General features: G+C 42.0%; 1 protein-coding gene across 1 annotated transcript; it reads right to left on the reverse strand.

The window, feature by feature from the left end:
* Positions 1–345: 345 nt before the first annotated feature.
* On the reverse strand, positions 346–12,486 carry man2b1 (mannosidase, alpha, class 2B, member 1). Its single transcript, XM_067496771.1, has 23 exons — positions 12,327–12,486; positions 12,010–12,112; positions 10,967–11,140; positions 10,692–10,885; positions 9,522–9,654; positions 9,239–9,384; positions 8,904–9,103; positions 8,694–8,814; positions 7,892–7,970; positions 7,531–7,640; positions 7,241–7,348; positions 6,846–6,962; positions 6,415–6,597; positions 5,998–6,095; positions 5,762–5,882; positions 4,902–5,020; positions 4,617–4,718; positions 4,341–4,428; positions 4,103–4,183; positions 3,694–3,918; positions 2,869–3,018; positions 2,592–2,694; positions 346–1,069 (listed from the first exon to the last, which is right to left on the reverse strand). Exons 1-23 carry the CDS (start codon positions 12,450–12,452, stop codon positions 966–968), a joined length of 2,985 nt encoding a protein of 994 aa, XP_067352872.1. The 5' UTR covers positions 12,453–12,486; the 3' UTR covers positions 346–965.
* Positions 12,487–12,972: the final 486 nt, after the last annotated feature.

The following is a 12,972-nucleotide window of genomic DNA, read 5'->3' on the forward strand; positions in this document are numbered from 1 at the left end:
ATACAGATTTTACTGCTTAAGGTGTAATAAACCAATTTTATCTGTAGCCTTTTTTAAATAGTGTGGTGGTTCTGTTCTGTGCTTAAAAACTAAAGTATGCATTTATCTGAACCACAGCTGGTAATATCATAACCCCACTAATTTAGAATTTTAATGGAAAATGTTTGTCAAGTCTCTCAGATGAGATGGAAATGTCTTGATGGCACAACAGAAATCTCAGCTTTATTTTAAAACGTGTCCCCAGCAGCTGTGGGATACCTGCTCTGACATTTAGTTAGCTGAAGTGAGAACCTGTTCCTCTCCGTGAGAGTTTGATACCTGTAAAATTAACACATGCAACACAGAGCAAGTGACAGATTTTATTACCAACTGCTTATCAGTATAAAATCATTTTCAGTATGTACACCCTTTACAGACAAACGGCTACATTCATTGCTCATATAAGGCAGCCAGTACTTATTGGCACCGGTTTGGAAATTATCACTGGTTTCTGTGCAAAGTTTTTGGTCAGAAGTGAATGTGCTGAATAATCTTTCACAAAGTTCATTTCTAGGCTGGAAAAAAAATATTCCAAGGTTAGTTTTTAAAAAAGGCAGTATCAGCTGATTGTGTACACACTGTAACCTCAAAAGGAGAAAACTGAACACTATTGCAGCTCCGGGCTTCAAAAACTGTTAAAATCTTGTTAATGTCTTCATTAAGGTAAAACACACCTGGACTTAACATGGTTTGTGAAATCAGCACAGGTGTTTCCCTGATTTAATGTTGTGGGCAGTATTGTCTATTTGTGCACACACAAACACACAGAGTCTAGCTGCAAATACTGAACAAAGCCTCATTCTTTTACATTTTTGTACAATTTCAAGTAGGTGTAGAAACAGTCCTCCGTTGGTCAAATCACAACCAAGCAGGAAAGTGCATTGCTAATTAAAGTCTGACCTGTAAGAATGTAAAGTTGTGATTGGCTATCTGAGGCTGACTCTCAGCAGGAAGGTTCGGATCTCCATTGGCCTTAAAGTTACCTCCCATGGAGAGGGGTCCCGGACAGTCTTCAGCTGGGGCTTCTCGTCTGAAAAGCGGGTACATCATGTAAAACTGAGCAGAAACGGGCATCTCTAAAATTAAGATCACTTTAACTTCATACTGGGTTTCCTGAAAGGCTGACGAGTCTAAAACAGGTTGCGCTCAAACAAAAGATATTACAGCAGCTACAGAGAAGTGAAACAGATGAATTGTACCTCTTAGCAAAATGAGTCTTGTTAAACCACTAAACACCCTGTAGTTTACTATTAAAGCTATGAACCATAACAATGCATTTATGACTCATTATATTACACTGCCTGCTTAATTAGCCCCTGCAGGGAAATTGACTGCAGAGGAGCAGTGATTACCACCCTCGTAGAATTACAAGGCGTGAGTAGGTTTGTGTGTTCGCCCTCGTCTCTTCATTCTCACTGAACACGACCCTCGACTATCAGCCAAGTGGTCCATCAGTGACTGGCAGGAAGCCGGTGCTGTTGATCTGCCAGCGCGTTGGCAGGTCGGGGAAATTCAACATCATTTGGCTGCCTGGTGTTTATTGTGTTAACTAAATTGTGAAGTACTGGCTCTCTCCTGGTGTCTTGTCTCCTTTAATGGGAGGTTAGAGGTCAGAGGGTCACAAAGTGTACTTAACTAACATGAGGCCTGGAAGATAAATCCCAGTGTTTTCCTTCTAGAGTAAACAAAGACTTTTCTACACACAGCATAGGAAATTAAATATAATGCGCATATGTCTAAGAAATGTGTTTATCCTATGGGAATCAAGGATTTGCAGTTACAATTGTGATGCAGCACATTCCTACCTAAACACTCTCATCCAGGTCTACAATTTTCAAGGTACCCATCCCTAGCAGCTTCGCTCCGAATATTCAAAAGACTCTTCTGGACCTTTATATCAACCCAAATACACTTTTTTTCTTCTCTTTCTATTTTTGCTACCTGCCACTTTTATTTCAATATTTTTTCTCTGGCTTTTTGTCGCTTTGGACAGAGGCATCTGCCAAATGACTACATGTACACTGCCGCTACTTGCTGAGCCTTAGGATTGTACTATTGTTTTTAATATCTAGGATGTTTGTGGATGTTTTATTGGTGTTTACTCTCCTCTAGTGTGGAGAGCTGGGTATTCTTTGGATATGCTTTCATAATATTGCTGATACAACACTCAGTCCCTCCAGGTGTTTGCGATGTTGCAGATGCAACAATTAATTCAATCAATCCCCCGTGAAGTTATAAAAACATCACAACGTGCATTGCAATGTTTCAGTCACAAAATCAAGCATTTTAGGTGGCAGCAATCACAAAAAGTTTGCAATTCAAGAAATGTTTCTGAGAGCTGGTGCTATGGAAACATTTCAGTCTGTACCAATAACGTATAAGCAACCTATAGCCGTCTACTCTTATAGCGTCCTATACTGACATCTTGTTCAGGGACGGTACTGCACAAAGCCTTAAATGTGCATGTTCATTACATGCTCCCCCTACCCAAATTTGCTAACAGGTTGCTCAGAGCCATTGTAATGGTAATGGCAAATGCAGTGGTCTCGTACCTTTCTGTGGCATCCAGTCAAAACGCTTCATCTCATCTTTCCACTGATTGGCTGACAGGTTCAGCTCAGACACGCCCAGCACATCCAGAGTGGAAAACAGCTTCTACAGACAGAAACACAACACTGTAGGCAAAACTGTACTTATTTACATTTAATATTTTTAAGCTTTTTTTCAAGAAATGCTGCGGCCTAATTAGCCAATTAAAGTAAAAAAATAAAACAAGTTTTCTGCAGATCTTATTCATAAACAATCTTCGAATTCATCCCTCGTCTTTACCTGCAGATTCACAGTGACGGGCTGAGAGTTCAGTTTGCTCTCCCAGCTCTGGAACTGATGCTCCAGTCTCAGCAGCACCGAGTCTTTGTCCCACTGTGTCAGTGTCAGCAGGTGAACAGCAGGGGGCAGGGCAGCCTGAAGCCCTGAGAACTACAAACACCCAGGCAAACACAACTGACTATTCACACAGGCCAGATGGTCCATACATAGACAGTACACTGGATAAGAACATTTAAAAATTGCAGCCTGTTCATTTTTAATTGAGTAGTTTGACACGCCGTGCGTTAATGTGTAGGCCATACTGTGTTCTATTTTCTTCATTAACACTAATTTTCATTGTTTTGACTAGTAAGCATACGCGTCACTAATTACGGGCTTTGAAATCGTGTCAGTGCAACTGCAGTTAATAGCAATGTGGCTCAGCTCAAGTCTCCTGAGATTTGGTGAAATGATGTGTGAAAATGCAAATATGTGCAGTTCTAGAAAGAAATGACAAGAACCAGAACAGGAAGAAGAATTATAATTACAAAAATTGCCTTTCGGACATTATAGCAATACCCAAACCTTTCATTACCCAGAACCCAATTCATCCTAAATTGACCTTTGTTGCTCCCTTAAATGTAACTATTTAAAGCTACTTTGTGTGAAAGCTTTATACGACAAATCTGCAGTAAATGTCAATTGCTGCAAAACATAAAAGTAAAAAAATTACTATATGAAAAAGAAAAACCTCACAATGGGAGAAGCTCTCTTGAGAGACTAATCAAATAATTGACTCACTGTTTCAGCTCAAGAAACAAATTCTTTTTGGTGCATTTTCCTCACCTCAAGTCGAGTGCTTGGGCTCAGATCTCCGTCAGTGAAAGTCAGCAGGGGCTGCAGCACCACCTGCTGTGCCAAAGGACGGTGCTCGTCTGCGGCAACAGGTGGCCGGTCAAGGGACAGCAGGAGGCGGCCGCGGACTACCAGCCCCTCTGGAAAGATGTCAGAGGTCTCGTTGAGAGGCTCTCCGACGCCACGAACATCGTCGTACAGCAGCCGGCGGTGGAGCTGAAGAGTAGGAGGCGGAATTTCAGTGGGACTGTGCTATGTGTGTTTATGTGTGCTGAGAGAGAAACAGAACTGGAGAGTAAATTGGAATCAGGTCCAGAGTTAGTACCTGAAAATGGAGGATTAGTGATGTGAAGTAGGACTTTGTGTTTGTGATTTTCTGTTTGTGCCTGGGTGGTCTTACCATGATCTCCAAAGAGCCATTCTGAATGCTTCCTCCTCCTTGAGAGCGATCAGTCACCACAGTGAGTTGGTCCACATCATCCTGAGACAGACAGAGGCAGAGAGAAGACAGAGACTCATAAGTATGACGGTGAGAAAAAGTTAACAAGGAATAGAATTTTTTCTCCAATCAGAAATTTCATACATATCAAAAGACAAAAGCAAGAGTTTTCCCTCAAACCCTCACATACTGTACATACCTTGATAAAAGCACGAGAGTTGATAGGGTAGTAGTTTCCAGCAATGGGCTCTGACTGCCTCAGGTTCCATGTTGGCCGGAAGTCTTTCCTGTGGGGTAAAAAAAACACACAACAAACCTGTGAGTCGAGTCTCTGTCTCGAATTACAAATTGTAATGTCAAGATTCCTAAAAATTCCCTGCGGAGAAAAATCTGTTCTCCATTGTCTGATAAGACAGTTGAGCTTTCCATCACTTGTTGTTAGGCTAAGCTTCTAGCCTGTTCACAGCCCGCTTACTTTCTCTGCAGCACCTCCCTGCCATTGGAGTCAGTGTAGAAGATTTCGGAGGATTTGATGCTGGTGTCTAGACGGGTGATCACCTCCTTCCCCAGGTTGTCACTGGTAGGCGAAGTAGAGAAAGGGAGTTTAGTATGCAAATAAGAAAAACAAGAAAATCAAAAGGTCATAAATTCTATGATGGTCAATAATAGATGAATTCCAGCTGTTAACACATGTCAGATATACTATACTGGTTTTTCAGTTTGCATGTTTTCCAGCATACTGTGACAAGCACATACTCACTCTATGGGCAGTGGTCCCACTGTCCACTCCAGCTCCAGAAATTTGCTGTCACTGTAGAGTCGAACCACTTGAGACACCCAGGGAGCAAACCACTGCCTCACCTCCTGCACTACTGAGGTCTGGATTTATAGGGATACAAAAATGCTAAATATCCATATAATTTAACACTTTCATTATGGGAAAAAAAAACAACACCACCAAAGACTGAAATGTTGATATTTGAAATAGGTTTATGAGCTAACTTTCATTAAATGTGCCTATTATTGAGTTGACATAGCAGTACCCTGGCGTCTTGTTATTCATATTCAAAAGAATAAGCCAAAATTAAAATAGATCTGTGCTTTGAAAAATAATTTTCAATTGACACAATCTGCCACTGCATTGGCATCTGCAAAGTGACACCATTACAGGAAGAAGAAGCCATACGTTACGCCGCCATGCTCTCTGGGCAGACTTTACACTGATGTCCGAGCAAAAACAGTGGAAATGTGATAACACAAATCCATGTTTCGGTATGTGGGTGCATCAGTGCCCGCAGCTGTGGTGACATACATATGTGTGAAAGGTAGTTTGAAACCGCAACCTTCACCTAAAACTAGTGCCATAACAAGGCGCATTCATCTAGTGCAAGTGCGCTTTTATCATCAGAATTAACAGAATAGGTGAAGTGCGAAAGTTTGCATTCCCCTTGATGAGGGGATAAGGGGGTACTAACGTTTGCACATGATTGTATTTGCTGTCCTCATAGCAACATGTTTTCCTGTGAGGTCAGTGAATATTTCAAGCAGGTCGTGCAACAACAGCATCATGTCATAGACACAGTCCATATCCATCTCCTATTGAAAATTTTGACTCTCTACCTGAATGGTCTCGGTCTTGACCGTCTTGCTGATGATGAAAGGTGTAGACGAGTTGGGTCTGAAGATGTAGGCGCCCGAAGGCTGGATACTGTCCAGATTATTACCATCACTGGCGTTGTACCTGGAGAGCAAGAACAAACCAAATCACAGTTATTTACAGGTGTTTTGGCTTATGTTCAAAAATGACCTTCAGCGTGTGGAATAAGGTTGTGAATTTGTTTTAAAGCAACACTAACCAATAGAAATTTTGAGTCAGTTTTATGGTCTGTTTTGTCTCCAGGTTGCTCAGGCTGCTCAAGAGACCGGTGTTGGGGTCAAAGGTCACTTGTAGGAACTGAAGCACATCAAGAAAATTCAAATGTAAAATGTCATGTATATAGCTCAGAAATGCACAAAAGCAAAATTGTTATGCACAGGCGCATTTTTCCTTTTGAAATTCTGTGAAAAAAAAATTTTTTTTTTCATAATTTCTGAATACAGACAGCTTTTTCTGACTTTAAACAATTATTATCTTTGTTTAAAGTTTAGCTTTTTTCCTCACAGGTTTCTGTGTGCAAATCATGTTGTTTGTCCAGTTGTTGTTTCTAAAGTATTAAATACCTAATTTCATAGGCAGAACATGAGACAAGTGTATGATAACGCTGCAGTTAGACCTTGTTCTGGATCTCTGTGGGCGTGCTGGGTTGTGTGGACGCAGGAGGATGCCCGTCCTGAAGCTGGGACACAGAGTAGGTGGAGTAGCCCAGAGGAGGAGCCTGAACCTGGAACACCAGCTCGTTGATCGCGAGGCCGCGGCTCCTCCTCACGTCCTGAGTGGCTCTGGACACTGGAACCACCTGGAGCAGAGACACACTCATGCTAAAGGAAATTTTTCAGTGTTTATTATAAGAATAATTATATATTATAAGTTTATTATAAGAATAATTATTTTGAATTGCAAAATGGTTGCACAAAAAGTTTCTAGCCTGTGAATAATTATTTTTCCATGTGTACTGTAAAGTAACAACACTTCGTAATTTAACGACTAGTAACACACCTGAAAAGGCACACACACACACACACACACACACACACACACACACACCTTGCAGTCCACAGATTTCCCTTTGGCATCAGATACACTGTATGCTGTCCCATTCACTGGGAGTCTGACAGGCCAAGTGACGGTCTGAGCGAGAGGGTTGTACACATTGACTGAGAACTGAGAGAGAGAGAGAGAAAAGCACCGGTAGGTTGAGGATCGTTTATGAACTGATACAATACTAATTAATGTACCAATGTATCAATGTGTACTCCACGACTGAATTTATGTACTGTTTAGGTCTGACAACTAATACTGTGGAGAATAAGTAAACAGGAATAATTTATATTAATACTGGATTTTTGAGAGTTAGACTTCTGGTAGTTGTGTGGGAAAGATTTAAGGACTTAATAGACCAGAAGCTAAAAGTTTTTTGAATGCATTTGTGTGTGTGTCACCTTCTTGCTGCCCTCTGTGATAGGGCACACGCTGATGTTGAGGTTGTCACAGTACATCCTCTTATCAGTCGAGCCACTCAGAGCAGCCAGACTGTTGCTGACCACGACCTGAGAAAGACATTAATCATAGAACCCAGAAGATGAAGATTTGCGGCTGGTCCAGCAGATTTTGAACGAACCATAACTGTTGAAATTCATGTTCTCGTACAGAAGACACACAAACCAAAAAAAGAAAATGCATTGCAAAATTTTAACAATAGCTATAAATGTAAATGTGCAGCCTAAAGTACCTGACAGTGCTGCCAGCCATCAGCCAGCCTCCTGGCATAGTCATTAGCTACATGTTGCTTCTCTGTGCCCGACACCGCGTCGTGGTGCTGAGCCACTGCCATGGCTTTCTCTGCCGATTAAAGCACAATAAGTGTGAATCCTCTTTCTAAATTCTATTAAAGGTATAATTATTAATTGGCACAGGCCTCTCTAACACTGAGAATTACAGTTAAGGAAAAAACTGCTAAAGCATCCACCATATCCTGTTTATTTATATGACCGCCAGAGGGCAACACAGTTCCTCCATCAATACCCCGACATCAGTGGTGTTGTACAGTAAGGAAATAAAAAATAAAACAAACAATGAAACCCAAATCTCACTCATGGTGTGGCTGTCGCCCTGTCCAAAGAATCCCTTTCTGGAGGCCGGACCACCAAGTACCTCCAGCTGGTTACATGTCTAAAACAAATATATTATTTAACTACAAAAGCTACACAGGTAAAACATTTATCATCATAATGGTTTGGAGCAAACCCAGATACTTGCAGTGGAATGACAGAAATCTTAGAATAATGTTGACATGGCATAATATTATGCTAATGACAGTATATTAAACTGCTTAACAACACAGCTTGTCATACTGTACGTGTATGCGTGTGAGCTACTAGCATAAGGAATTAACATGCTAACTGCCCAAATTTTAGGTTCATAAGCAATGTTCATATCATGTAGTTTAAAACCATTATTACGAGGATTCACGTGGCAAAAAAAAAAAAAAACATTCACATCAGCCTCCAATTTGTAAATCCTGACTATTACGAAAAGCAGAAGCGTCAATATAACAGCTAAAAAAAAAGTAGTAAAAAACCCATTATGTCCTGCAATTAATATTCATTTATTCATCTGCTTCAGCAGCAGCAACAGCAGCTGCATAATGGATGACCACCATCTTGCAGTCCACCATGAACATTCCCAACTCATGTCTGTAGGAACTATTACCATTCTTCCCATTCTGCAATCCTGCCATGAATGCAGCATAAGCTAAGCAGCTGCTAACATCTAGCTAAAAGACTATCTTGCAGTATGCCCCCACGCTAGCATGCTAAGTGTTAGTTAAACCAAGTCCCACTTTTGCAGAAGAATCATTGCTTTTAGACTAAAAGGAACCAAAGCCTGCAGTACCTGAAAATTACTGTTGCTGATCCTCTCGTAACGTTTCAGTGCTGGTCGGCTGGTAAAGTACCCGGTCCAAAAGTCATGAGCATTGTCTGCATAGGGGAAGAAGTCATCTCTTTTCAAGGGCCTGGGAAAATATGAAATTAAGGCGAGATATAATTCTGAAATGGTTACTCCAACAAGCCGATTCCCCTGCTTGGTGAATGCTAATCGTACCAGGTGAGGTTTGCTCTGTGCAGCTCTTGCAGGTAACATGAAGGGGTAGAGTACAGCACATTGACTTTGCTGCCATTCGCCTGATGGGCATTGACGTAGTGGATCAGCTTGTCCAGGTTCTTGTACCACAGGTTGGCATTCTCATATTGGAAGTCTGAGCCCATGGTCATGATAATGTGATTCGTCTTATACACCATAGCCTGAGAGGAGTTGGTGGTTGCAGAGAGATAACCAGGCAAAGTTTTAAGTTAGTCCGTGAATAGTCAATAATATGCTGAGATAGCATGTGCTTACGTTTAGGTGGCTGAATGGTCACGTGTGTGCATGCGTCAAACCTGACTGTTGGCTATGGTGAGGAAACGCTTCACCACATCGTCAACATTATAGTCCTCCAGGTCAGGGTCATCTCTGATAGGTGGGTCATTACAGAGCTGGTCCCAACAGAAGCCCGTAGGGGGGTTGTAACCATTGGGAAGGATTCCTAGTGGGTGGCAGGTAAGAAGGGCAAAAGGCTGAAGGATCAGTTCATCTAAATTAAATAGACTAGAAATAAATTCCTTTTTTATGCCTGAGAACAGAGGTAGCATTGATGCAGGTGTATGCATAAAATAATGTTACCGGTGAAGAGGTCGGCCATCGGTGGAGTGAGGCTGTCAGAGGCCCTCCACAGAAGCTCCTGCTCTTTTTTGATCATCCTCTGAGCCCGGTCCTGGTAGTCCAGACGACCAAAGAATAAGCCGTCATATCCCATCTGGAACAAAATCCCAAAAACCACAGTGAAGATAAAAGCAGCATGTTAAACAGGAAAGCCACTTTCCAGTGGTGTGTTATTGAAAGCTAAGAGTTAGATAAGAAGACAGGAACCACTGTCTGGTCCACAGTCAGCAGCAAAAGCCAGGCTTTCAATCAGTTTTAAAATAATTAACCCATTTTTACATAATTGACCATTATTAGTCACAACTGACTGACCAAGTGGAATTTGGACCCAACCTGACACAGGTCATCTGGTTGACATGTCAGGTCAGAGGAAACGTGGATACATTAAGGCGAAAACAAAAAAAAAAATGGTGGGCATGAAAACTATGTGACTGAACATGAAAAAAATAATTGACTTAGCTGGCATTTAAACTGCAAATGTAACTCTAAGATGCAGTTGTTGTTGAGAGCTGAGATCAATCGCCCGTTTTGTTGGAGTTGTGAATATGTGACGTAGTTCAAAACTCTGTTGCCGCCAAGTCCCACGAGAGAGTGGTGGGTGTGGGGCCGGTATGTGCTGAGTGGGTGGGCTTTCCATTCTATTCAAGAAACTATATGGCACGAGCAGCACACCAGCATGACCAAATGGAGTGCGCCTTTTGTTTTGAATGATGTGACCAGCTACTTGATTTTACAACTGTAAAAATGCAAAAGATTTCAAAATCTACTCAGTACAAATGTCTTTAGTTTAATGCACCGGTAAACAACAATAAACGTTTTGTGACTGTGGTGCATGAGGTAGGGCAGTTGCTCACCAACCCCAGGGTTGTTGGTTCAATCCCCAGCTCCATTGGTCACATGTCAAAGTGTCCTTGAGCAAGACACTGAACCCCAACTTAGTTGCCCCTGGTGAGTGGTGGCCAGGTGCATAGCACCTCCACCATCTGTGTGAATGTGTGTGTGACTGAGAAGCAGTGTAATGCGCTTTGGGTACCAGTAGTTGGAAAAGTGCTACACAAATGCAGACGATTCACCATTTTATCTGATTAGTGGCAGGCTTGCCTGACTCTCCTCTGTCTACAGGTAAGCTACCTGTGCAAACATGGATGCGTGCTCACGGGCGTGGCCAAAGGGGTCAATGTGCCAGGCAACTCGGGGTCGCCCGCAAGACCCGAATGTCTCATTGAGGAATCTCAGACCCAAAGTCATCTGGTCGATAACTGCACTGTAGTGGGTAGTGGCTTCATCGCTCATGCACCAGCCGCCATTTACAAACTCCAAACGGCCTGGAGGAAGATAGAGCAGGTTAACAGAGTAAAATATTTCCAATTCACGGTGAACCATTAGCACAGTGTTGATTCACATACCTTCATTAACCAGCTGTTTGACTGTCTGCTGCATGGCGGAGCTCTGCTGCTTCCACCAGCGGTAGAAAAAGGCCGTCTCCACATAGATAAACCTCCTGTCCGGATTCTTCAACAGCTGATCCACCACTGAGTCCAGGATGTACTGCACGCCCGCATGTTGGATGTCATTACGGTCTACACACATAGTTACACAGAAGTTAAAGCTAACGTGATAAAGCACATTTTTGCTTGTAGAATGTAAATCCTCAAAACATTACTACAGTATGGCCCTGATGCTTTTAGATAAAATGAGCTTCTCGTATTTCCTTCATCTTAACGTTCATGTTTTACAGTAGTAATACAAGTCCAAAGTAGAGTAGACCTGCATTTCATTTCTGCTAACATAAACTAAAAGACACAGGTCAGATGTCTGCCGAACACGAGGCCTTTCACTATAAAAGGCATGTGATGCTGAAATATGCAAGCTCGTCACTTCATTGCACATAAAGTTCTAAAGCTATTAAAGGGTTGTCCACTAAATACCCCAGACAGAAATATACTAGGCACAACTATTAGCGGAATAACATTTTTTTAAGTTACCGAACAAAACTATGCAGAGCAGCAGTCCTTTTTCTGGGGCTGTTTTTCTGACCTCTTTTGTCAAGATCTTAGAATCGGTAATCAAAACATCTGTCATAAAAGGGAAAATGGTGATTTCACTGTGCAAACTATAAAAACAGCATTTATATCCATTTGAAGGAATGTTTTTGCTCAGAAACATTGAATTCAGGACGTACGATGCACTGGAAATTCATTCCACTAACTAAAGTGCTTACTTTACCGGCACTTCACACTTTTTATTTTAAAACAGGAAAGTAAAAGTGTTAACAACTCCACTGCGGTTCACAGGGGCCACGCCCACGTGTTGCACTGTCAGCAGAATGTTGTTGTTGTTTTTTTATATTCTACCAGCGACAGCAATGGCGACACAGTACAACACGGTACAGGTTAGAATGTCTTTAAGAGTTTGAGGAAGACATTTACTTGGCAGCTAAGTGACTGACCTCCATAGTAGTACTGATCCACGGTCTTTAACCAGCCGACATCATCATGTGTGTGAGGGACCAGGTGGACGTTCAGCATCTCGGGTTTGGTGGCATGACACGACTACACGCGCGCGCAGGTGCCACACACATGCACGCACGCACACACACACACACACGCACACGCACACACACACAAATATAACAGTATAATACTGTAAGTCCTTCATACAAACTGACAAACACTGAGTGAAATTGAAAGTTATTTTAACGCGTCTATGTTCCAAACGAAAAATAAAAAATAAAAAAACAACAAAACACCGCGAAACTTCACTTACCTCGTATCCGCAGGTGACCGTGGATTTCGGTTCCTGCCCGAGAGGAAAACTTAAAACCCCACTGGCGATGAAGAGGAGAGCCGCAAGCAGCGGCTGGCATCGGGCCGCCATGTTTGAAAAATACATCTCACGTCATGTGACATCTCTTATCGAAACGAGGCCACGTGAGATCACTTCCACATGCTGTGAGGGCGGAGTGTGCTTCCCTCAGGTTAGACTGTCAGGCAGAAACCGAGGGCAAAACGCGAGCAGCAAAACACAGCAAAACAGTCTTTATGTCGAAACATTTCACTTATTTTTAAATTAATAATTAGTTTATATTTAGTTTAATTAATATTTAGTAAGTGTTTTTATTAATATAAGTTTGTAAATATGTGTTGAGTATCTCTAACTTTAAGTTGTACAGTAAGGCCAACAGCAGGCTACCAGAAACCAGTTTTCTTTACTTCCGATTTGGCACGAGGAACAGTTAAAGCCAGTTTTTACTGTGATCTAGTGCCATGAGCATCTGAGTGGTCCCAGTCAAAGAAGACCTATTATCTCACGTCCCCCCTCAGTTTGAATGGGCATGAAGCCTATACCATATAGACGTGAACCACACAGGTGGTTTTGCAGCAGTGGTGCTTTTATGGATGGTTTGAGGAGG

Source organism: Channa argus, chromosome 3 (genome assembly GCF_033026475.1).
Source record: "Channa argus isolate prfri chromosome 3, Channa argus male v1.0, whole genome shotgun sequence".
In the NCBI taxonomy this organism is placed as follows: domain Eukaryota; kingdom Metazoa; phylum Chordata; class Actinopteri; order Anabantiformes; family Channidae; genus Channa; species Channa argus.